This window comes from Vipera berus (genome assembly GCF_964194415.1).
Source record: "Vipera berus genome assembly, chromosome: 1".
Lineage (NCBI taxonomy): Eukaryota > Metazoa > Chordata > Lepidosauria > Squamata > Viperidae > Vipera > Vipera berus.
The window spans coordinates 163,808,200-163,835,128 of NC_138202.1; the positions used below are offsets into that span (position 1 = coordinate 163,808,200).

Consider the following 26,929-nt stretch of genomic DNA (forward strand, 5'->3'; position numbering starts at 1 on the left):
AAAAACATTTACTTCTGCTTCATTGACTATGCTAAAACCTTTGATTGTGTGGATCACAACAAACTGTGGCAAGTTCTTAAAGAGATGGGAGTACCAGACCATCTTATTTCTCTCTTGAGAAACCTATATGTGGCTCAAGAAGCAACAGTGAGAACTGGACACGGAACCACTGATTGGTTCAAAATTGGGAAAGGAGTCCGGCAAGGCTGTATACTGTCACCCTGCCTATTTAACTTATATGCAGAGCACATCATGAGAAAGGCAGGGCTAGATGAATCAAAAGTTGGAATTAAGATTGACGGGAGAAATATCAACAACCTAAGATATGCAGATAATACCACTCTAATGGCAGAAAGTGAAGAGGAACTAAAGAGGCTTTTGTTGCGGGTGAAGAAGGAAAGTGGGTTGAAACTAAACATTAAGAAAACCAAGATCATGGCATCCGGCCCTCTCAATTCCTGGCAAATAGATGGGGAAGAAATGGAGGTAGTGACAGATTTTATTTTTCTGGGCTCCAAGATCACCACAGACGGGGACTGCAGCCAAGAAATTAAAAGACACTTGCTCCTGGGGAGGAAAGCCATGGCAAATCTAGACAGCATACTAAAAAGCAGACATCACTCTGCCAACAAAAGTGTGTGTAGTCAAGGCTATGGTCTTCCCAGTTGCAATGTATGGCTGTGAAAATTGGACCATAAGAAAGGCTGAGCGCCAAAGAATTGAAGCCTTTGAACTGTGGTGCTGGAGAAGACTCCTGCGAGTCCCTTGGACTGCAAGGCAATCAAACCGGTCAGTCCTAGAGATCAACCCTGACTGCTCTTTAGAAGGCCAGATCCTGAAGTTGAAACTCAAATACTTTGGCCACCTAATGAGAAGGAAGGACTCACTGGAGAAGAGCCTAATGCTGGGAAAGGTTGAGGGCAGTAGAAGAAGGGGACGACAGAGAATGAGGTGGCTGGATGGAGTTACTGAAGCAATAGGCGTGAGCCTAAATGAACTCCAGAAGATGGTAGAAGACAGGAAGGCCTAGAGGAACGTTGTCCATGGAGTCGCGATGGGTCACACGACTTCGCAACTAACAACAAAAAGTTAACTACATTTCTCATTTCAGTGAGTACCAAATGATAGATTTCCTTTCTGAGTGGCTATGGCAAGAAAGGAAACAAAATGTACTACATATTTGAAGCCGGTCATATCTTGGTTTCTCTGAAGGGGTACTTATATTGGATAGTAGCAAAATGGGAAGATGTTAAAGGCAGATAAGTACTTTAGTGACAATGACAAAGGCATCATTTCATAATACATGGGAGATGACAATGGTAAATCATCTCTGTATTTTACAGGAAAATCACCTGAAAGATTGGGTTGGAGACAAATTGTCCTAGAGAAAATCTACCTATGTGTCTTTAAGAGTAGACATTGGGTAGATGGCGCATAAGCAAGCAAGCTGCTAATTACAAAGTTCAGGGGTCATTCATTAAACTACTGAAAGTTCTGTAGAAATTAAGGTATTACTATTACTCATTAAAATACCAAACTAGCAAATAAAGTAACAATTATAGTTGCATTTGTGTATAGCTTCCCATCCTCTCCATTTTAAAGTGATTTTTAACATTATATTCCAGTTTACTTTAAATGTAATGGGGAAAAAAAAATCAAATTTAAGTATTAACTTATCTTTGCTGAAATTATTTTTACTTATTTGACATCATTTCCTTCTATGATTTTACTTGTGATGTTTTGCATGTGCAAAGAAGATACACAGCCATGACAATAACCAATGAGGCTCTTCAGGTCTGGATGGGAAGGAAGAGACTTCAACTCAATCCTGGCGAGCCTGAGTGACTGTGGCTGTTTGGTCCCCTAGAGTCAAGGGTCTTTCCATCATTGGTCAAAGCTAGGAGAGCACTTCCCCATTCTAGACCGATAAGCAACCTGAGAATGCTTCTGGACTTACAGCTACTAAATGGCACCTGTGGCCAGAAGGACTTTTCTACAGGTTCATTTTATGTACCAGAGGCTCCCCTTCCTCAACTACTGTAGTAGGTTCTTCAAGGAGTCAGTTGTGCCCTGGTCATCCCACCGCTAGATTATTGCAATATGCTCTATGTGGGGCTGCCTTTGAAGACCATCCAGAAGCTACAGCTGGTTCAAAATACAGCATCCCAAGAAGTAATTGTGGAGGGAATGGCCTTGGGGGGAGGGGTTAAGAGGAAAAGCCACTAATAGTTAGATAAAAGTAAATGTCTCAAACAAGACAATCATGAATATACAGGGAGAGGGGAAAGTGCATTCAAACTGGCAAGATTCTACCACCATAGCTTTACAATAAAAATAATACTGATGCACATAATATTGGATTCCTAGCCTCATCTACCTTGAAGGGCTGACAGTAATGAACTTCTCGGTAGGCCCATGTGTTACAACTGCTAGACAAGCTGCATTGGTTGCCAATCCATTTTCAGGTGCAATTCACAGTGTTGGTCATTACCTATAAAGCTTTATGGCATAAGGCCTGAATATCTGCAGAATCAACTATCACCAATTGTTTCTACTTGCCCAGTACATTCTAGCAGATTAGGCATGCACCAGGTTCCTTTCTATCAAACACTGTCATCTTACAAAACAGCCCTCACCCTCCAGAACAGTACTCCTCAGAAACACAGACAGCATCTTCTCCTGGAGTTCTGAAAAGCTCTTAAAATGCAATTGTTGTCTCAAGCCTGTTTGTGGCGGGGTCCTGTCCTAGTTTCTTATTGTTATCAGTGTTGTAGTCTGGGCTATTTGTCGTGTTGTATTTTTTTTTAAAAAAAATGTATTTGTAAGTCACTGGGGAGCCAAGTGGGCAGCTATAATAAATTTAAATAAATAAATAATGTAATATTAGTATCACAAAAATATGCTAGAACTCTCTCTCTCTGTGTGTGTGTGTGCGTGTGGGAGAGAGAGAGACAGACAGACAGATTTTCTTTTATGAAGTCACACATTAATCCAACTGGTCAAGTACTATTCATCCTAACTGCAATTAAGTTTCTCTGGGTATTATCTTTTTAGTATCATTTGCTTCTTACATTTGGAAAAAGCCTGTGCTCTGTCAGAAACAGATTAACACAGTATTTTTTAAAAAAAATACCTGGTGATCTTCTGGTGTAAAAGTAAATATTAAAATGTCTTTCTGAAATCTGAATTGCCAGCAATCCAAAATTCTGGTGATACTTATTTTCAAAACATGCATTGGCAAACACTGGGAAAGACCAGAGAAACACTGAATTAAATGTTGACTGAAATTGTAATCTTATGCAAAGTTTTGAGATGAAGACTAAGTCTTTATCTGATCAGTGAAATATTTGTCCCAATAAGCATTCATTTAGTTGGATTATAAATTATTGACAATAACTTGGAAGATACAGACATGTTAGGCAGAACCGAATTTTCTCCTATTGTATATTCTAGATAATTAATTTTTATATGTAAAGCAAAAAAGAGCTATCTTTGTTTTTCTTTGCACTATACAAGATATTCCTGTTCTGAAGCATGTTATTCCTCAAACAAAACCATTTAAGGATAAACTATACATCATTTGCAACCTAGAGAGGCTATGATCAAGCATAGAAGACTGATGTAGTGATGGGATGGAAAAATTCTCATACATATATTTAACTCATTATTGAGGTTTTTTATTTCCACATATCTAAAGTAAATGATAGAAAAACAATCTTACTTGTTCTATTGCTAAACTAATTTTCAAGAAACAAGATCCCACAAATAATAAATATTACAAGTGACAATGTGGAAATGACTATCTACAGGGAGGTCTTCATCTCACTGCATTGTCTGTTAAATTTCATCACAAGTAAAATCATTGCTCCAATCTGATGCCCTATAGATTCAAACTCAACATAATAGCAATAATATTTGCTTAATATTATAGCAACTCAAAGGGAAAGCAGTCTTTGTTTACACATAACAAAATGACTGAGCTTCACTATGCTCATGGTTTCCAAACTAAACAGAATGAGCTGGGTTTGAAAATCACACTAAGCCATTTAATCACATTTTACAAACCACCACTATCAGATTCGCATGTTAAATCAAAATCAAACAATTCGTATTTTGGCTTATTCAAAATTTGTATTAGGCCAATTGTTTAAATCAGTCTGCTAGAATTCAGTGTAAGGTGCAACTGCTCTTATGAGGTTTATTTGAAAGCATATGGACCTGAATAAGCTTTATGCATACTTATATTATTTGCCCATAGAAAGAAGAATATAGTGTAAAGTGATTTTTTCAATATTATGCTAAGGCCATTTTACACTTTCTTTAATGGTGGAAAGAAGGAAGGCTGTTTGCAGCTCTATTATCCAACTAAGTATCTCTTGATATGTATGTATATATGCATATGTATATATGAGGGTGAAGGTTTGTTCTCCAATGCTTGTGGGCTGGTTTCTGAATGTTTCATTACCAGGCTAGGTAACATCTGCAGTGGAATTTAGGGCAGACATGTCAAACTTGCACCGTCACATGACGTCGCGCGACGTATTGGAGCTTTTTCTCCATTGCCGGCAATGGGGTGGGCGCGGTTTCTTCATGACACATCTGGCATGCGGGCCGGCAGTTTGACACCCCTGCTTTAGGGGATGTGTTCTGTTGCCCCCTCCCGGAGTACAAACAGGCAAGACTAGCAAGAGTTAATTCTACAGACTTTAGTTAATTGCCTTCTGATAAGGCCTTGGCAGCAAAATAGGCTCGTTACCTCAAACCTCAGCTGGAATGAGATAACGTCCAAGTAAACAGTCCAGTAGCAGATGTACAGAAGCATTGCCAAAAATTCAGACCAGGGTTTCAAACACGAAGCAGAGTTCCAAAGATGTGACCAGAAGTTGTTTTAACTATTGTTTGTCACAAAGTTCTGAGAGCAGCCACACCCCCTTTATACCTTATGGGGTGTGGCTCAATGACTCAGCTACTCCCTGGCCCTCCTACCCAACCTACGTTGCTGCAGACACTTGGCCCTGCGTCTTTCTCGAGGGTCTAGCCATGACTCATCTTCGCTAGACTGCTGCAGCTGTTCGAGCACCCTCCCAACCTGGCTGCTCCCCGGCTGTTCCTCTTGGCCTCCAGTTGGAGACGGAGGCCTTGCCAGAGAGGAGGGCCCCGGAGAGGGAGGCCTTGCCAGTTCCTCCCCATCATCCTCAGAGTCCTCTTCCTCGGTTAGGACAGGCGCAGGGGTCGGGGCCACAACAGGATGTCAGTGTCAGTGTTCTTCAGTTTATAAGGGCTTAAGGTGTAGGCGTGTCAAGTGATAGTCTTTTATGGGTCAGGTGTGAGTCATCAGTGAGAGGCTTATGATGGGTCTTGTGATGAGGTTACATCAGGTCAGGGCCGTTGGGAGGTAAACTGCTGGAGGAAAGGGGGCTTGTGTGGGTTGTTTGAGGGTTGGTGCTCTCTCTGGTTAGATGTGCGGTTGATTTGGATTCTGAGGGGTTCATAAAGTGGTTGTAGGTTGATGTGTCTGTTGAAGGAATTGCTTATGGCCATGGTGGCGAACCTATGGCACGCGTGCCACTGGCGGCACGCAGAGCCCTCTCTGTGGGCACGCGCGCCGTCACCCCAGTCCTAGGCCTTCAGCTGGGTTTTATAAAACCTTTTCGCTTTAGGCCTCCACAGCTGTGTGCAAAAAAAAAAAAGGTTCAATCAATTAATTTCAACTTCTCAAGGGGAAAAAAAAAGATCTCGCAAAGTTGGGATTGATTGAATTTTTTAGTCCCACCCAGTCTGCCGTTACCATCACAGCAATGCCCACTCAATGGGCCATGCCCACCCAATTGGTCACACCCACCCAATGGGCCACGGCCACCCGACGATACATTAAGTAGGTTTTGGGTTGCAGTTTGGGCACTCAGTCTCTAAAAGGTTCACCATTACTGGCTTATGGAGTGCCAGGCTTCGATGAACTCATGTGCGTGGGGGGGTGAGTGGAAGTGTGGCCTATGATTTTTGTGTTGCTCCAATCAAACTGGTGCTGTTTGGTGTCAGTATGGTAGAGATTAAGGATTTGGCATAGTGGCGTTTGACTGCCAGCCGGTGTTCGTGGATCCTCTTTTTTAATTGACATGATGTTTGCCCCACATGGAACTGGTTGTAATGGTTACAGTTGGTTTTGTAGATTACTTTGTTTCATTCATCCTTCTGTATCTTGTCTTTGATTCTGGATAATTTCTGGCAGAGTGTGGCTGTGGGTTTGTGGGCTATTGCTGTTCCTAGGGGTTGGATAATTCTGGCTGTCATTTTGCATATGGTAGGGTTAGTTTTTATGTGGTGGTTGGCTGTGTCGTGTGTTGTGGTTTGGGTGCTATGTGTTGGAATATGAAGTTATCTGGATAGCCGTTAAGGAAAAAGATGTCCAGCAGCCATTTATTTCTGCTTTGCTTAGTATTGTCGTGCTGCAGTGTCCTGGCCCTTCTGAAGAGAGTCTGGACACACCTTCTTTTGCGTGTAGTGGAATGGTTGCTTGCGAAGCTCAAGGATCTGGTCTGTGTGTGTGGGTTTGCAGTAGACGTGGGTTTCTAATTCTCCACTGTCTAGTCTCTTTATGTTGATGTCGAGGAATGGGAGTCTGTTGTCTGTTTCCTCTTTGCATGTGTATTTGTTCCCAGTGAATATGTTATTGAACAGGTGGTGTGTTTCTTCAATTTGGGAGCATTTGATGATCACAAAGGTGTCATTGACGCAGTTTGTCCAGACTTTTGGGTGGATGGTGGGTGAATGCATACTGTGTTTCCCCAAAGGTAAGACCCTGTCTTACTTTCTTTTGGGCTCTGAAGCACTATGATTTACTTTCGGGGAGGGCTTACTTTTTGCGGGACCTGTACCAGTAGGCCATGAGCGCGCAGGAGTGGGGTAGGGCCTGTGCATGGAGTGGAGAAGCATCGCGGCGGTGAGAGCTTGGTGGCGGACCAAGTATGGTACCAGTGCGGCCGTGGTGAGTTGCAGCTGAAAGGGCTGAGCCGGACACGGGGCGAGTTGGCCCAGATCCGGAGTGCCACCCCGTTGCCAGCCTGCCAAGGTCCTTCGCCAGTGGCTGCCGGTAGAACCGTGCCAGCCACACCTCCACCTTTGGGCTGCTTGAGCACCAACCTGCACGCCTCCTCGGTGCTACGGGCACCAGCCTAAGGGCTGAACCGGGCGCTCTTTGGGCCCTGGCGGGTGCTGCAGCTCTCATGTCAGCTGGGTGCTTTTGGCCTCTACAGGCTGCTCCCGCTGGATCGGCCGTGAGATCTCAGAAGACGTTAGAAAGTCTGAACTTTTTTTTGTCCCACAAACATGCCGCTAAGGCTGAGAAGCAAACGAAAAAATGCAATGCATCTGAAAGGCAGGTTAGTATGGTAAAAAAATGATTGGGGGTGGTGAGGGCATCTGGGCGGGGGCAGGCATGGCAACCTTATCCTGCGCGGTTTCAGCAAGTGTCTGGCAGGCAGAAGGAAGCAACTCCACCCCCCTACCACCTGCCTCACCTCATGGCGGCAGCAGCAGCAGCCTGCTGGGCGGAAAGCGATCCAGTGGGAGCAGCCGGTAGAGGCCAAAAGCGCCCAGCTGGCACGAGAACTGCAGTGCCCACCAGGACCCAAAAAGCACCAGGTTCAGCCCTTAGCCAGGCACCTGCACCACCGAGTAGGCGTGCAGGCTTGCGCTTAATCAGCCCAAAGGCGTGGCCGGCGCAGTTTCACTGGCCACTGACAAAGAGCCCTGGCAGGCAGGTGGCGGGGCAGCACTCAAGATCTGGGCCACTTGCCCTGTGCCAGGCAGGAGCAGCCCAGCAGGACAGCCTAGAGCAGCACAGCCAGGAGGGCTAAGAGCCCCACAAGGCAGAAGCAGCACGGGCAGCTACTTGGCTGCCACACGGCACCCGATGCAGCTGTGAAATGTTCCAGCAGCAGTAGGGCCAGCAGGCAGGGCGAGCAGAGTCTGGTGCTTGCCAAGGGTTTGGTTTGTTGCAGCCGCAGGCAAGCAGATGGTGGGATGGAGAGGGTGGGGGGCAGTGGTAGCTGATTTCACCGGCGGCTGCTGGCAAAGGGCCCTGGCAGCCTGGCGGAAGGGGTTGGGCGCTCTGGCTGTCGCACAGATCTGGGCTGCCCCGCCCCACACTAGGGCTTACTTTCAGGGTAGGGCTTATATTGGGGCCCCCCAAAAAATCAGCTGGGGCTTACTTTTTGAGTAGGGTTTACTTTTGGGAAAACATGGTATGTATATGTACAGGTAGTCCTCAACTTGTAACAGTTCATTTATTGCCTGTTTAAAGTTACGATGACATTGAAAAATGTGACTTGACTGTTTTTTGCACATGACCATTACGGCATCCCCATGATCACATGATCAAAATTCAGACCCTTGGCAACTGACTCATATTTATGACAATTGCAATGTCTCAGGGTTATGTTTCCGACCTTCTGACAAGCAAAGCCAATGGGGAAGCCAGATTAATAACTGCAGCGATTCACTTAACAATTGTGGTTTTGAGCTCAATTATGTAAGTTAAGGACTACCTGTACATATATACTCTATACTGTTCATATAAATATGAACAGTATATACATATGTATACATTCTTACACTATATTAATTCAACATTTGCTGAAACAGTTGCATTATTTAAACATTAAAGAAATGTAACTGATTAAAAATTAAAATAATAATAATAATAATAATAATAATAATAATAATAATAATAATAATAAAAAATTGGAAGGGACCTTGGAATCTCATCTAGTCCAACCCCCTGCTAAGGCAAGAAACCCTATACCATTTCAGAAAAATGGCTGTCCAGTCTCTTCTTAAAAACTTCCAGTGTTGGAGCATTCACCACTTCTGGAGGCAGGTTGTTCCACTGGTTAGTTGTTCTAACTGTCAGGAAGTTTCTCCTTAGTTCTAGGTTGCTTCTCTCCTTGACTAGTTTCCATCCATTGCTTCTTGTCCTGCTTTCAGGTGCTTTGGAGAATAGCTTGGCTCCCTCTTCTTTGTGGCAGCCCCTGAGATATTGGAACACTGCTATCATGTCACCCCTCGTCTTTCTCTTCATTAAACTACACATACCCAATTCCAGCAACCGTTCCCTATATGTTTTAGCCTCCAGTCCCCCAATCATCTTTAAGTTAAATTTCTTCAGGAATTACCACTACCACTACACCTAGTACATATACTATTAACTATCCCAGAAAACCAACATGTCTGAAGGAACAAATATCTAACAAATCTCTTTAATACATGAGTTATGAATAACACATTGTTACTAGTACAGTATATTGTGTAAATAGAGCAAAAATACCATTTTTATTGCTTGAAATTTGTATTCATTGACTTTGTTGTTTAATTGATAATTTTATGCAAATTAATATATGCAGCTTACTCTCAATAAGAGTAATGCTACAATTATGACAGTCTTGAAGCATTAGATTACTATTATCAATGACTGTCTGATAAAAAGAAACACTGAATTCACAGTTATAAATATATTAGCTCTATTGCATATTGTATCCAATTCAGAATAAAATAAGAATGACTGTAGTTTTATATCTTTCCTTTGAAAAATTAACATAAGGAAAAGTATAACAGAATAGTTTTTCATTAGCTTAAAAGTCAATCTTAAAGACTCCTCGCATGCAGTAAAGTTCCCTGCAAGTTTTATTAATGTTCATAAAATTCAGGCATTGATGAGAAAAAAAGGCATATCCAAATAACATTCCGAAATAAATCTTTAAGTCCATTATACCTTTCTTAGTTCTAATTAGAGTTTTCTCCCTTTTCCATTTAACTCTTCTCATTTTTTAGTATCTCTCATGGACACCTTAGCAGAAGCTATCAGCTTTGACAGAAGACAAAAGTTCTGGCAGTGAACCATAAATTGGCCATTTCCATAAAAAGAACTACTAAATGAGAAACCATGTGCTCAGTATATGAAACTAATTTCATGCTTTCAAAAGCACACAGTGGCTTCTAGCAAGATAGTGGCCCTGGGACTTGCAAAGACAGATTGGCTAAATAGAAACAGGTTTTCTGCCGGGTAGCCATGCTTTACATGTACTGTTAGTAAATAGAAATTCTCGAATCTTCTGTCAAACATATACATTCTTTTCCATAACTCTGGGGTGGAAAGCTATAAAAACAACTGTCTGGTGAATAAATTTACAGCAAAAGGTCTGAGATGGCTGAGGTTCTCATGAAAGGACTGCAGAGTTACCATTCATTCTGGAAGAAGAAATGTTTTTTCTTTCCTATTGGATATTACCACCCATTACTAAAACAAATATCCAAAGAGGAATAGCCATTTCAACTATGATAAGCAAGCAAATAAAGATTTGGTGAATAATTTACAAACTAAAATGATTGGCCAGAACTTTTTAGACATGTAAACACAACTTAATCCTCTGACATGTTTTTAAACTTAAGGGACCGATATTGTGAATTCCAGAGATTATTACCAGCAATGTAAGATTTGCAACCTTTAAATGTCATATTTAATTAAAGTGTTGTTAGGCAGGAGTTACAGGAATTTTATGCCTCTTATAAAACAAGTTATCATTGCAAACAAAATTACTAGAGGTTGTCCCATATATGACAGATCGTATTTTTTAATACTGACAAAATCAGATACATATCACGCGGGTATATTGTTTTTGCTTTTACTTCATTAGCTGAAAGGCACATTTGCCATTTATAGTTTAAGTCAAGCTTCTTATAAATAGGATTTTATGCTCTGCAGTTTGTTTTCTGACCACAAGTATATAATCACAGTGTTGATTAATTAGCCTCATTAGTTAATCATCAGCTTGTCATATTGTATCAATAGACGCGTGTTAATGTATTTGAAATTCATAATGACTATTTTGATAATAAATACTACACCAGCAACATAGAGGAGACAACCCATTACATAGAATTGCATTTGCAATGCATTATTAGTTATAATCAGAAAAATAATAACCTGTTTTTCCACACAGTTTTTCTTAAGCCTTGGTGTTCTTTTGGCACAGATGAGAAACAAAATTCTACTCTCAAACATGTGAAGATTACAAGGATGCATTTCCTTTTGAAATGAGAATTTTGTAATGTTTATATTTTTAAAAAAAGCATTGCTCACCTCTGCTAGGAAGTCCACTCCACATGATGGTACTGTAGTGCTAAATATCCAGCTTGTAAAAGAAACCAGGCTAGAAATTCAAAACTTCCAATATGTGACCAGCAACAGAAGATGGGTTGGATACTACAGAGACCTGGATCTCCAGCCCTGATCATCTGTGTGGCAGGAAACTGTTATACCAGTGCAGCTTCAAACCTTCTCCACTGCTGGCTTATTTGCACTGCTCATTGAAAATCCTTTACACGCTGGCAGCATTTTAGGGAAGGACAAGCATACTGAGTCATTTGTAAAGAAATCGCAGCAATTTTAGTTCCACACATTCACTTGTACTGAAGTACACACACACAGCACAGTTAAAGTAGAAGGTCTTTGGAGTGGATTTATGCTGAGAAATGAACAATCTTCAGGCTTCATTATCAATGCATGGAATCAACTGCAGTGATCAGATTCAAGCAAGGCAGATTATTACGAAATGGCTCTACAGAGATAGCTTCAAACCATAAAGAATCATCTTTCTTAAAGTGTGTGAGTGTTAAAATTAGAGCTAAATTTTCTACAGGGAGACAGAGCATTCATAGTCAATATGTTAATATGTATTATTGGGCTTGATTTAAAAATGAAAAATGACATGTTGACTGTGGTTCCCCCCCCCCGGTTTATATGAAAATGCACAACACATGCTCAGAAAGGAAACACTGGTTATATCCTGCTGGCATAAAATAGCTTGAAAGCCTCCTCCATGTCTCCCTCAAAAGACATAAATGGACGTGGAAAACTGTAGTCCCACTATGGATTATTGACTGGGTAAATTTAGGCATCTGACGCTTCAGACCTGCACCTTTAAAATGCTTACTTTCTGCCCTGTTGCTCTTCTCTCTTTTGACGTAGGTCACTTCATGTTCTCTTCAGATTTCTAATCATTTCACCCTTAGTCCCTTGTCTCAGCCTGTTCCTTGTTGCCTCTAGCATGGTTACCGTCACTCATCCACCACCTTTCATTCGCTGCAGCTGCTTCAGCTCACGATGCCTTTGCACAAAACAGTTACGCTAACTGTGTAACAAATTTCTTTTTGACACCAAAAGATGCCCTCTCTTTGGAAACTGCCCTCACTGCTGCTCTCTTCTCAGAGCTCTTTGGGTTTGTTTGTTTGTTTCCAGAAACCAACAAACAGAAGGGGGAAATCGGAGGCCACCTGTATGTTTCAGCTTTTGATTGCTTCTTAAATCTTTGGCACTCATTCTGTCCCTTTGTATTCTCTCTGGCAGCGCTTTGTTGCTATGTCATTCTCCTGGGCTTTTTCTTCCATATTGTCTGAGTTGTTAGCTTTTGCTTTCTTTCATAACACATCCAGAGTGTTCCCTTGTGACTTTAATCTTCAAGAAAAAGCTAGCTACCTCTCGTCTTCAAGTTACATTTCCACCCAATTTTCATTTCTACCACTTCCTGACATGGTCACTCCATTGATCTTTAAGAACTATACGGTTGGCTCTTTCCCTTATGGATTTTTTTTTCTTGTTTGAACATCACACTGTCACTTTTAATACATCCTCCCCATCTCACTGTTTGCACCACTCAACATTTTACTTGTACTATGACCTACAATCCAATATCTTTCTTGAAGTTTATTTCCATTCTTTTATCTCCAGCGTCTGACCTCTTTCTAGGTTTTTTTCTTTACTTTTATCCCTTTCCTCAGCAAATGCTCCACTGTTCTAGCAAACGTGGCGTGTATTTTCATGACTCCATTTGGTATGTATCCCCAAGTTGCTAAGCGTATGCCAAGGAAAAATCAAATTATCTAACTCAGGGGTGTCAAACCCGATTGCATCACGGGCTGTATTGGGACTTGATTTGCCCCTGTGGGGCTGGGGTGGGTGTCACCTGCGCGGGCCGCATCTGGCCCATGGGCTGTGTGTTTGACATGCCAGATCTAACTGCTCTTCTTCATTTAAATTTCAACAGTCCTTCTCTGCATTTTATCTTCCTAACTTGTACTATAGGCCCAATTATTTTCTGCATTTCATTCTGTACTTGGTCCTAATTTTCTGCCTCTTTCTTACTTCACATATTACTAGCTTCCATAGGAAAACTAATTAGCTGTCTTGCTTTCCTACTACTTTCTCCAGACTTCATCTCTTTCAGTATTTATTGATGAAATTGTCTCCATTAAATCACTCAACTTGCCACCTTAAATTAACAGATCCGATTTATCTATTATCTATTCTTAATAAATCATAGCCCTTTTTCCTCTTTACTGTGTTTAAATATACCATTATCTTATTTATTCTGGAATAAAGCACCTTGTAAATTTTAATGTCTCTTCCCCCCCTCTCCATCCTCATTATAAGCATCACAATAAATACATCCAGATTATTATATCCATTTAGTATTTTAAAACTACAGATTCCTGAAAAGACACAATTGCTTAATCACACATATCTAGTAATCCAATAGAAGTGAATATACAGTATGTACTTCAGGGTTAAGCCAGGGATTGGCTGGCTGGCTCAGGAATTCTGGGAGTTGAAGTCCACAAGTCATAAATGGGCCATCATTCCCCACGTGATCTAAATGCTTCTCAAGTCAACAGGATTTAGGCATAGTACATAGTACAAGCTACCTATCAAAATATACTTCTTCTCAAATACAGTTTCCACTTAGAATATATCAATTTGATCTGTGACCTTAGATAGTTGAAAGAATAGAATTATAAATTAAAATTAGAAAACTAGACAGGTCTATACAACTCCCAAGTTTGTGGATTAAGTTGGGAACTGGCAGTTCTCTGGTGTTGTATACAAAACATTATCCCTGTACAACCTTAACATTTATACTTAGAAGGTATAATTAATGGGACAACTGGCATCTAGTGCATTGATTAGAACAAAAGATTAGAAACAGAGAGTCACTTTCCTATATTATTCACTGGTAATCTTAGGACAATCTCTCAGTAACCTACTTTTCAAAGACAAAATTGGAGAATATAAATCAAACCCACTTGGGCTATATGAAGTGTCAAAATGATTCCATTTGAAAAGAGATTTGATTGAAGGTCCATATGAATTAATTGTTCATAGTAAAATTAATTTCAGGTGTCAAACCAAATCACCTTTTTATACACTTTGAAAATATTTAAATGCAATTCCAATACCAGATGGATTTTCTACCTTGCAATCTCAAACTTGGTTGCAGCTTTTCTTCCACATAGGCACAAAACTGAAGCAGACTGCATGGAGAACAACAGGCTTTTTAATATCGATGTGAGTTTTTATTTATTCAAACTTAGCCTGTGGAGTCCTTGATATATAGTAATATTGCTTTCCTGTTTTTAATCTTTTGGTTTTGTTTTAGAATTTGTTTGTTATGTTGACCTGGAAGAAGACAGATTTATTTTGTTATTCCCTTTTGAACTTTTGCTCTTTTTATATATGATCATGTATCTTTTCCAAAATCTATAAATAGACATTTTCCTAAACTCTGTGTTTTTATCTGGCTTGCCATTCACATCTGTAAACTATTTGCAGTTCTTCAATTGTTTTAGTTCTCCCTTTTATTCCCTAATAAAAACAAAAAAAAATCATTTACTTTCTGGTTAACTAGAAAGTCTAGAAGTGAATGAATCTTCTTCAATGCATGAGTGAAGAATGAACTAGCATTGTAGGCCGTCAGGACTGTATTGTGTATCTAACATGTGTAGATTTCCCTGATATCCTATCCCATATGCTAAATAATAATAATGAGAGAGTCTAAAATACTGTTTTTAGAACACTGTGCACAATACAGCCTATTTCTTTATACTAGATATTACACATGCAATATTGATAAAAAACATGAAGAATGTTTTTAATTGTTGCCCTGATGCAACATTTATAGAAGACGCTAATCTTGATAATAAACCACGAAGTCCTCCAACCAAGAAAAGCAAATGATCAGAGAGCATAGTAGATTCTCTCTTCCTAAATATAAGCTTTATTTTTAGAAGTGTTTTTAAACTTTTAAGTATAATACTTTTTGTATTGGTTCCACACAATCTTTGTAGATTATTTAAAGGACATTTTGAAGGTAACTGTATTGCTCTTTCTTTCATTTCTGTTTTAAAAGTATGGGAACATTAATAATAATCATAAAGAAACCTTTAAAGCTACCCTGCCAAAACTTTCCTGGCATATGTCTAAAGGATCTCTCATCCCTACTGTTTTCATTCAATTCTGCAAAAAAAAATGAACCTGCAATAGATTTTTTTTTATATTTTTCCTTATAGCCTATGATCAATGGGGCCTATTCTATTTGCTTATTCAAATCCTTATGTATAAAAACTATTCAGAATACCAAATAAAAGAGCTACTGCATTAGTAACACTTTGATACTGATTTTTTAAAGGCAATTACAGCTAATTATATAGAAAAGCTTAGATTGCTGAAAGTCAGAGATTCTAAAAAGAAAAAAACCCAATACCAAATAACTGAATATACTTACAAAATATTTTGTTGTGCATCTGGTTTAAAGATTAAATGCATAGTTTTAAAACTTATTACAAATGATAATTATAGTAAATGACCATTTTAATCATTTAGTATCACAAAAAAAGTGGATTATTTTGGTACAAATGACACATTTTTTGTTTTGATAAAAGATAAAACAACTGAAATGAGTATTTTAATATTTGCTTCTAAATTGCTGGATAATGTTGATTGCAAACTGGATGATTTTTCATATTTCTTAAAAAGAAAAAATCACTAGGATGACATTCAAATATATATAGGAGAATGGAAAGAGATAAGTGATTTTTTTTAATTATGGGAAAGAAAACCACATCTCTCAGGCAATGATTCTTCAGCAGACACTGTGATCACATAACACTCTTAACCATGAGTAACTTTATCATGACTTATTCAACCCAGTTTTCAAGGTTCATATGATAGTGAATCATAAACGAATTAAAGGCTGGGTTTTCATACCATATAGGCTATGGTTGGTTATGTAATTCAGTTATCTGTGTAACATACTGAGTGGGTTGGGTGAGGCTAGCCTATTGGACAAACATATAGATCCAACCATTAAAAGAGGGGGAGTTAAAATGTTTAGTCCACAATAGCCTAAAGTATGAGAGACTAACTCTCATGAGCAACTGTATTACGCAAAGAGATATTTGCTTGGTGGTCTCCCTGTTCATCCCTCCCTCCCAGCAAGATGGTCGAAACAATGATAGACAACGTAAATAAATACACAGATAAATTTGGGGGTTAGAGAAAATGAGCAGAAAATCCTTTCGATACTTCCAATTTAATTGTTATGTCTGCAATTACTCCATCAAACAACTTTATAGTTACGCTGTCTCCTGATTTTCTGGAGCTGAATTTCTGTAAAATGCTGACTATTTTTCACATGGCATAGCTGTCTCCCAAGCTAACCATTTACAGGTAGTCCTCAACTTACAACAGTTCATTTAGTGACCATTTAAAGTTACAGCACTGAAAATAGTGACTTATGACCGTTTTTCACACTTACAACCATTGCAGCATCTACATGGTCACATGATCAAAATTGAGATGCTTGGCCAGCAGTTCATATTTATGATGGTTGCAGTGTGCTGGGGTCATGTGATCCACTTCTGCGACCTTCTGACTAGCAAAGTCAATGGGGAATCCAGATTCACATAACAACCATGTTACTAACTTAACTAATGCAATGATTCACTTAACAACTTTGGCAAGAAAAGTAAAATGGGGAAACTCACTTAAATGTTTCACTTAGCAACATAAATTTGGGACTCAAGTGTGGTCGTAATTCAAAGACTACCTGTATATCAGAAGTCCCAATCAAATGGGACTTGATAATAGCTTTTGTTTTTCATAACTGAAGTTGTCCTGTTGATATTAATATAGATTAACACAAATGGGGGATTTTAAAATCTAGTTAATAACACAGCCCTATTTATTTTTTCATTTACATAAATGTGTTATCCTTGATTAGCTAAGCAAACAGCTGTTTTCTTCAAATAATCATTAAAGGAAAAGACAGGGAGAAATATACCAACTAGTGCCATAAACGGTTAAATCTACTAAAAGCATTCTTTGTATGAATGCTTGCACTGACATCTTGTGGATATTTTAAAACACAACATAAACTAGTTAAAGACCCAAATATATTACTGGATTTATTTATTTTTCCTATTGATAAAAGATAATCAATACAAAAATACAGATATTTTATGTGATGCACTTGTTAATTTTAATGGCTGCAGGTTAATTTCAGAACTGCATTTTAAAGAACTTTTTCCTCATTCCTGTTTCTTTTTTTATAAATTATAGCCTCTATTGGTCACTATTTAATGTTTCCCTGTGCTATTATTGAAAGACTAACCAAAAGTGTATTTTTAGCTCATATGAAATGAATACTGGCTGTTCGGAGATGAATTAGGATTTTATAACATATGAATATGCTGCAAAGACCACCAGCTAAAAATGAACTCATGGATGTTACTGAAAAATCCAAGACTTCAATAAAGTTCATTGCCATAAATCATTACTTATTCTGACAATACTTGTGGAACTACCAAAATCCTACTCCAGTATTTCCTCAGCATGAAAGGTGTGATGTATACAATGTTCTATATCTGAAGTCACTATGAATTAAATGTTGCCTGTAGAAAAGCACCATATCCTTGCTTTCCACCATCAATCACTGATGTCAGAAGAGTAACTTAAGTAACATCAGGATGAGAACCACTGCTTGGACATTTCCTCTCTCTCCCTATCACTACTGTATTGTTCCTATCTTGACATCTCTGGTGTCCTTTCTTGAGGGAGGGGAAGACTGTTACTGTCTACAGGCCCATAAGGTGTCTTCCTTGCAATATTCCTGTTTTCCTCTTTAAAAGACAAGGGAAGACAAACAAGCATCCAGCAGGGCTATTATGCCCACTTTAATGTTGGTCCTGCAATAGACAGGGGAAGGGTGCAATTATAATGAATTTCTTTGAGTCTGTGAAGGGGGATGGCAGTTTGCTAAATATTGCAGGAGAGTCAATTTGATGCAATAGTTAAGGCAACAGGCTAGCAACAGGAAGACTGTGAGTTTTAAACCTGCCTTAAACACACAGCCAGATGGGTGATTTTGGGCCAGTCACTCACAGCACTAGGAAGAAGGTAATGGTGATTCTGTTCCAAAATGTTGCCAAGAAAACTAGGCATTTGCCAAAGGTCAACAATGCTTGAAGGCATCAACAAATAGGGACAGAATTTCTGTATGTCCCTTCCTTTTTAGGAAAGCAGGCCACACCATTTCCTCAAAGTCATGAGGCTATTAGAAAGAGGACAAAAGGCATCACAGAGATCCTGCTTTATTGTCCTTAATAAATGAGGTACTCAGTTAATTTCCAAGATTTTGAAACCTAAACATTTCTTTTCAACAAATCTGTCTAATGAGGCTATATGAGACTCTAGCTTTCTTAGTTGTAAGCAACGCTTGGGGACTTTGATAGTGGTCCTCTTGGATATAAGACAAAGCCCCTGTTCCACCTGACTGTGTTGTATTTATGAGAGGAAAAAAATTATTAAAGAAAGTAAATATGAAACTGGCTTTCTAAACACTAAAACTAAGGCATTAATTAAGCATTTGAAAGAAATACGCCTAAAAATAAAAGTGGTAAGTAATAGCAACCCAGTGTTTTGGTCTATTACAGAAATGTCAAACACAAGGCCTGTGGGCTGGATCCCACCCATGAAGTGCCCAGATTTGGCCCGTGGAGCTGTCCCAGAGATGACAAGAGACTGGCCCCTGCTGCTCTGGCCCTGGCCCACCCCAATCCGGCTGGGCACCCCCCCACTAGCACGCACAGGAAACAGTGAGCGCTTGGGGCTGGCACTGCACAGCAGCAGCTCATTTGCCTCACCCTACACCGCCTCTCCTGGCCTTGCCCCATCAGGCCCAGCTACACCCCGCTTTGCTCCTCTTCTCGTTCGCCTCTGCTTTGCCGGACCACATCTCACCAATACCAGCCCCACTTTACTGGGCCTCGCCTATCCTCACTCGGGCCATGGAATTCTGTCAGCCTCACACCCCAGGGCTCGGTGTGCAGCTATTCTTGATGGGGTGACTCACATGTTGCCAGCCGCCGGCAGTTTTAGGCTGTGGCTCTGCATGCGGTGTGAGTGCCGTGTTCCCCTTTCCGGCCCTAACACATGGTGGAGAGGGTGATCGGGAGCCTGCCCCTGCCAACGTTCGGCTAGTGCCACTGCACGCTCCCATCTCTCTGTCTTTCATCCCACAGGCTGGGTCCCACCCGCCGGGTGGCATGGAGAGAGGAAGGAAGGAGATGGGAATGGGAAAGAGGGAGGGAGAGAGGGAGGGAGGGAAACAGGAAGGAAGGAGATAGGAATGAGAAGGAGAGAGGCAGGGAAGGAAGGAAGGAAGGAAGGAAGGAAGGAAGGAAGGAAGGAAGGAAGGAAGGAAGGAAGGAAGGGAGGGAGGGAGGGAGGGAGGGAGGGAGGGAGGGAGGGAGAAAGGGAGGGAGGGATTGGAATGAGAGAGAGGGAGGTTCTGAGGGAAGTCCTGCCTTAGCATTTGGCCACCACCAACCCTGCTGCCCTTTCGCCATCCCTTGTCCCCTCCTCTTGGCCTATCCTGGGGGTCTCCCATCCTATCATTAAGGATGCTTTGGTTACAAAGCCAGGTCTCCTTGCATGGAGAGGGAGTGGGCCTTCCTCTGACCCACGCGCTTTGCCCTTCTGCATCCACCATGAGCAACCTGGCCAAAGAGAGCAAGCACAGTAGCAGCAGCCTTGAGGAGGTAAGCACAGCTGGGAGCCCCCTCGGGAAAGTGGGGCTGCGCTAGGCTGGGCTGTGGGGTTCCGGTGTTGCAGGAGCAGCCCACATCACCATCCAGGGCCCTCCCGCACAGCCTGAGAGGGACGGTCAGGCTCCTCTAGTGGACTATGCCCTGGTGCTCACCCCAGTCCCATCCAATACCGCCAGAGACCCTCAGATCCACCACAGTCCTGCCCAGGCCCTCACAGGTGCCCTTGACATGAGCAACATCAAGCTGGCCACATCCACGCCCAGCCAGTAGGCCGTGCCCACCCTGGCCATACATACCCGGCTCCCTGAGGGCAACCACAATGCTGATGCAGCCCTCAATGAAATTGAGTTTGACACCCCTGGTCTATTACATGTACTTATTTGTTCATCTGTCAGTCTCAAATTCAGAGACAAGTTCTTATGTTGATGGAATACTTAAGTCTCTTGTCATTTTCCAATTTTCAAATGATCTTTTTAGGATGTAGAGTAAAGCTATTTAGAGTGTTTGCTGCTGGGTTGAAACCTGAGCCAGGTACTTAAAGCTTATGCTATTATTAACTGTTTTAATTAAATGGTTGTCCATGATTCAGAAAGCAGTGTGCATGTGTAGCTCTAATGGAACTATGTACTATCTTTACTTAACCTGGTGCTTTCTGGTTCTGTTGGGATTGTAATTCCCAGAATCCCGAGCCAGAATATCTCCTGAAGGGAAATTGTTAAGGGATGATGGGAATGCACTGTAAAACAGCACTAGTTTAATTACATGTAATATCATTCATTCATCAATATCACAGGGTTGCTGTTATGGGGAAAATAGGAGGAGGGGGTATTATGTATGTTTGCTGTCTTGAGTTATTTATAAAGTAATAAAGACAGAATAAAAAACATAAATAAATATGTTTCTTGTCTTGTCTCTATTAACATACTCCCTAGAACTCTGAAAATGAGATCTCCTCGCCAAATAAAAAAATTAATTGAAAGTAAGATAGGTTTCTTCAGTGCTTTACATTTGGTTTCAGAAAGCTGCTTTCTGAAGTGCATATGTAAACCTGTCAACAACTTTTTAAAGCAGCTCTGTCGTTTCTCAAAATCACATTGCTCCCTTGTGGAAGAGATTTATGAAGATGGTCTTGAAGGAAATATGCATCGACCATATTAGCCTGGAAAAATAGAGAAGGGTGAGAAACAAACTCCTTGGTATAAGAAGAAGGGAAGAAAGGAAAAATACTGTCATGCTCTCCAGAATCTTTTATTATACCTTGTATCAAAAACAGAGAGTGATAGTAATTGCTGATGTGTTTTCTGACCTGGTCTATCTTAAAGAGCTGACATCTCTGAAAGTGCAGGGAATGCAGGCAAAACATATTTGCATTGAAGAATTGCACATAGTTACTATAGTTGTATTTCTCTACATCTGAAAACATGTTTTAGAGCAAAATCTGTAGGCTGCAAAGCCCTAGTAAAGAGTTGCCTTATATTAACTGGACAAGTCATATATTGTCCTAAACCATAAATTAGTTTAACTGTCTCTGGCATAGTGTCTGGGTGAACCCAGCCAATGTGTTTGGTAAATTGTGATTTATGTCTTAATTTGCTATGTACACTCAGTGAAGTGTGGTTTATTCAAGGAAGCATAGCTTAGATGCGATTATCTGGATACCAAGCTATTTTATCAGTCTGTTACAGCATTTGTTAAGTTTTATTCGTTTATTAAATTTACACTGCCCATCTTACCAATAAGGCCACTTTGTGTGGCTTATTCTGGATGGCTTATTCAAATATTCAATTTATTTCAGTATTGCCTCCATTAGCTGGCAGCAAACCTCAGTTTCAAATAGGAATCTTTTTTGGTTTTATCTTGAGATGCCAAGAACTGATCCTGAAGATTTTAACATATGAAATATTTACCATTGAGCTATGGCTCTTACTATAACTATAGCATCATTATGAGCACCAGTTAAGGTATTTATCCAATATTTTTATAAATCTGATTTGATCTGTAAGAAATTTTTTTCTATATTGTGGGAAATCTTAGATCACTGGTAGGATACTAACTGGAACATACAGAACAGATCTGCATCTCCTTTGTTGATTGCCACAATGAGCCATTCATGCTCAACAATACCTTTAAAAGAACACTGTCTTTTAAAGACCAAATTCATTATCTTTGTGTCATGTTTCTATTGGTTGTGATTGCCTGGTCATGGACCACCATAAAGATTTTTCTGAACTAGTTGTTCATTTAAATTTTAATAATTTTGTTTCTGCTTTTATCTTTTGTATGTTGTTGGTCATCTTGAACATTTTTATGGCAAGATGAGATAAAAAAATATTGTCAGATACAAATCCATGTAAAATTTAATACCGGTGCTATTTACTCTTGGCTAAAAAGGGGAAGAATATTTGCTCTAGGAAGGGGCAATGAAGTGTGCAGTCTAGCACTTAATTCATTAGCAAGGAGCCAACATTACATGTTTATTTATTTATTTATTGGGACTTATATGCCGCCCTATCTCCCGAAGGGCGGCTAACAACAATAAAATACAAATAGGATACAAATATTAAGAGGAAATTAAATTATAAGTAGCCCCAACTAAAACCAATAAAACGTTAAAACCATATTAAAACCCCATTATCATCAGTCCAGGTCGGCCTGTTGGAAAAGAAGTGTCTTAAGGTCACGACGGAAGGACCGGAGGTCAGGGGCCATCCGGAGCTCCACGGGGAGCTGATTCCACAGGGCAGGTGCCCCCACAGAGAAGGCCCTCCCCCTGGGGGTCGCCAGCCGACATTGTCTGGCCAACGGCACCCTGAGGAGGCCCTCTGTGTGTGAGCGCACAGGGCGATGGGAAGTTATTTTCTTACTGTATCAAATATAGTCTTGAAGCAAGACCATCTATTTCTATTTATTTCAATTTTATTGTTTCAGACAGCTCGAATGGCTATGGTTATGATCTTTACATGTCTTATCAGTGCCACCAAACAAAAATAGCTGGAAGTAGAGACTATTTTAGAACGTGCCAAACATTTATAAGAAACAATTATAAAGAAAGTGAAACTTCCAAAGGATGAATGGCCAAACATTTTTTAATCTATGAAAACAAACAAGTTCTCCCCAGATGAGTTTAAATCTATCATTTCATTAATACTTTCCTGTGCTAGCAAGTCATTCAAAAGCAACTACCTCTCTCTCTCCCCTAGATCGTATTTCTTAAGGACAAAGACATTTTTCCATCTATCTTAATATAAGAAAGGTTGATGGATATTATTTTTATAAAAGGTGACCTCCAAAGGATTATATTTAAAAAGAAAATGGGATATCAACGCACTCTGCATCTTTTTGAAAGGAAAAGAGGCACATTATTCTTCCTTTATTATATGACCACATTTTTTTTAAAAAAAGAAGTATGGTTTAATTATGGGGACCAGGTCCAGATTCTAGTCCATCCTCAACCATAAAAACTCACTGGACCAATCATATCTCAACCTTGGGAGTTTTTGTTATGAGAAAATTTTGGAGACAAATGCCTATGTATGTCAAGTTGTAGTCTTGCAGGAAAGACACACAATACTGTAACATTGATAAATTACTAACTAAATTAAGAAAAAAATAGTTTGTTACTTTCCTTCATCTTATAGGATACTGAATATTATCAGATTTATTTTAATTCAGCTCATTAAAAGTTCAGCTTTTAAAAACCAAGGTAGACTTTATAAGGATACAATAGCTACAGAAAGACTGAATTTTAAATCTGATTCATGCTGACTTATTAGCTAAATAAGTCCCATCTCTTCTATTGCTGAGCTAGTTGACTTGACTAATCTCAAAATGCTAGTCAGGAACACACCATGGATAACCATACCTTGTTTAATTAAACAATTAAACTGCATTTCTTTTTTTTTTAATGTGGCCATATAATAGAGGAAGAATAATGTGCCTTTGCAGGGACGCAGTGGCTCAGTGGGTTAGGACGCTGAGCTTTGTCGATCAGAAGGTCGGCAGTTTGGCGGGTCGAATCCCGAGTTCCGCGTAACAGAGTGAGCGCCTGTTACTCGTCCCAGCTTCTGCCAACCTAGCAGTTCGAAAGCACGTAAAAATGCAAGTAGAAAAATAGGGGCCACTACGGTGGGAAGGTAACAGCGTTCCGTGCGCCTTTGGCGTCTAGTTATGCCGGCCACATGACCACGGAGACATCCTCGGACAAGCACTGGCTCTTCGGCTTTGAAACGGAGATGAGCACCGGCCCCTAGAGTTGGAAACGACTAGCACGCATGTGCGGGGGAACCTTTACCTTTACCTTTAATGTGCCTTATTTCCTGTCAAAAAGATTCAGAGTGCGCTGATATCCCATTTTCTTTTTAAATATAATCCTTTGGAGATCACCCTTCATAAAAAGTTTGGGAAATAAAAATATTCTGGAAAAAAGCAACAGCAAATGGTTTTCATCTTGCTGAAAGAACCATATGGATACGTCCATGAAGTAGAAAATATCTTCTTCTAATCTGAAATGCCATGACATTATTGAAGAAAACAAACAGAATAGGATAAGGCTCTGCCTGCTGGCTTCAAAATTTAAATAAACATATATATTAACTCACTGCCTAAATCAAATCATCAACATATTGGTAAGACTGAAATCAGAGTCATCCATGTGTGTGTCTCTGTGTGTGTGTCTGTGTTTGTGTGTAAAACAACTGCCTAATGTGCAATCAGCCCAGGTTCGAATCTCAGAAGGGTGTGGCTGACTGATGAGAACAAATAAGTTTGAAATAGCTATATCAGTCTCCCTTTAATTCTTTGTTAGCAATCCAAAATACATATATATATATATATATACATATATATATATATATATACATACATACATACATACATACACACACCTTTGGTCATTCGGGTTTTTTCCCGCGTAGAAATGAAGGTGTAGGCGCAATGTTTCGTCGGAATCCCATCCGTCATCATCAGGCTGGTGGCTTCTGCTTCCTTCTTCTGGGAGAAGCATGTGGTAGTGGCTGTTTGTTCCTCTTTTTTAAACTGCCAGAGGGGGTGTGTTCTGTGGATGGAGGTGTGCTCTGATTGGGTGGGGGATTAAGTGTGTTCTGATTGGGTGGGAGTGTGTTTTGAATGGTGGGTGTGTTCTGATTGGGTGGGGGTGTGTTTCGAGTGGATGGGCTGGTCTCAGCTGCCAGCCTTAGACAATAGGCAAACGTTGCGCCTACACCTTCATTTCTACGCGGGAAAAAACCCGAATGACCAAAGGTCCACATACAGACACCCGCGAAAACCTCAGAAAACACACACACACACACACACACACACACACACACACACACACACACACACACACACACACACACACACATATATATATATATATATATATATATATATACATACACATACACATACACACACACACTAACACTTTGCAAGGAATCTTTTCACTTCCTAACTTACATAAAAAAGCTAGATAGGAATCAGAAAACATCTATACCATACAGTATCTGCAATTATATCACCCCTTTTCTTATTGAATTAAGTTGGGACCTGTTACCCCACTGCAATAATCTGAGGTGTTTACAGGAAGGGACAAATGAGAAAAGCAGTTACACCATCCTAATAGAACCACTTCCCCCTTTTTACATGCATTGTGATACTATACAGTGAGACAAAAAAGTATTTAGTCAGCCACCAATTGTGCAAGTTCTCCCACTTAAAAAGATGAGAGAGGCCTGTAATTTTCATCATAGGTATACCTCAACTATGAGAGACAAAATGGGGGGAAAGAATCCAGGAAATCACATTGTAGGATTTCTAATGAATTAATTCGTACATTCCTCGGTAAAATAAGTATTTGGTCACCTACAAACAAGCAAGATTTCTGGCTCTCACAGACCTGTAACTTCTTCTTTAAGAGGCTCCTCTGTCCTCCACTCGTTACCTGTATGAATGGCACCTGGTTGAACTTGTTATCAGTATAAAAGACACCAGTCCACAACCTCAAACAGTCACACTCCAAACTCCACTATGGCCAAGACCAAAGAGCTGTCGAAGGACACCAGAAACAAAATTGTAGACCTGCACCATGCTGGGAAGACTGAATTTGCAATAGGCAAGCAGCTTGGTGTGAAGAAATCAACTGTGGGAGCAATTATTAGAAAATGGAAGACATACAAGACCACTGATAATCTCCCTTGTTCTGGGGCTCCATGCAAGATCTCACCCCATGGGGTCAAAATGATCACAAGAACGGTGAGCAAAAATCCCAGAACCACACGGGAGGACCTAGTGAATGACCTGCAGATAGCTGGGACCAAAGTAACAAAGGCTACCATCAGGAACACACTATGCTGCCAGGGACTCAAATCCTGCAGTGCTAGACGTGTCCCCCTGCTTAAGCCAGTACATGTCCGGGCCTGTCTAAAGTTTGCTAGAGAGCATTAAGATGATCCAGAACAGGATTGCGAGAATGTCATATGGTCAGATGAAACCAAAGTAGAACTTTTTGGTAAAAACTCAACTCGTCGTGTTTGGAGGAGAAAGAATGCTGAGTTGCATCCAAAGAACACCATACCTACTGTGAAGCATGGGGTTGGAAACATCATGCTCTGGGGCTGTTTTTCTGCAAAGGGACCAGGACAACTGATCCGTGTAAAGGAAAGAATGAATGGGGCCATGTATCGTGAGATTTTGAGTGAAAACCTCCTTCCATCAGCAAAGGCATTGAAGATGAAACGTGGCTGGGTCTTTCAGCATGACAATGATCCCAAACACACCGCCTGGGCAACAGAGGAGTGGCTTCGTAAGAAGCATTTCAAGGTCCTGGAACAGCCTAGCCAGTCTCCAGATCTCAAGCCCATAGAAAACCTTTGGAGGGCGTTGAAAGTTCGTGTTGCCCAGCGACAGCCCCAAAACATCACTGCTCTAGAGGAGATCTGCATGGAGGAATGGGCCAAAATACCAGCAACAGTGTGTGCAAACCTTGTGAAGA

General features: G+C 40.4%; 1 protein-coding gene across 2 annotated transcripts in view; it reads right to left on the reverse strand.

The window, feature by feature from the left end:
• ZNF385B (zinc finger protein 385B) overlaps window positions 1-26,929 on the reverse strand; it is a gene marked incomplete at its 3' end in the record, with an annotated part of 225,654 nt that overhangs the window by 148,367 nt on the left and 50,358 nt on the right. The window contains exon 1 of one of the 2 annotated variants that reach the window (XM_081318303.1): window positions 11,138-11,266. The exons of the other annotated variant lie outside the window; for it this stretch is intronic. Within the exon in view, the coding sequence (XP_081174429.1) occupies window positions 11,138-11,162 (25 nt within the window). The 5' untranslated portion in view covers window positions 11,163-11,266. Of the gene's footprint in view, window positions 1-11,137; window positions 11,267-26,929 lie in introns of those variants that run through there. 2 annotated transcript variants of the gene reach the window in all.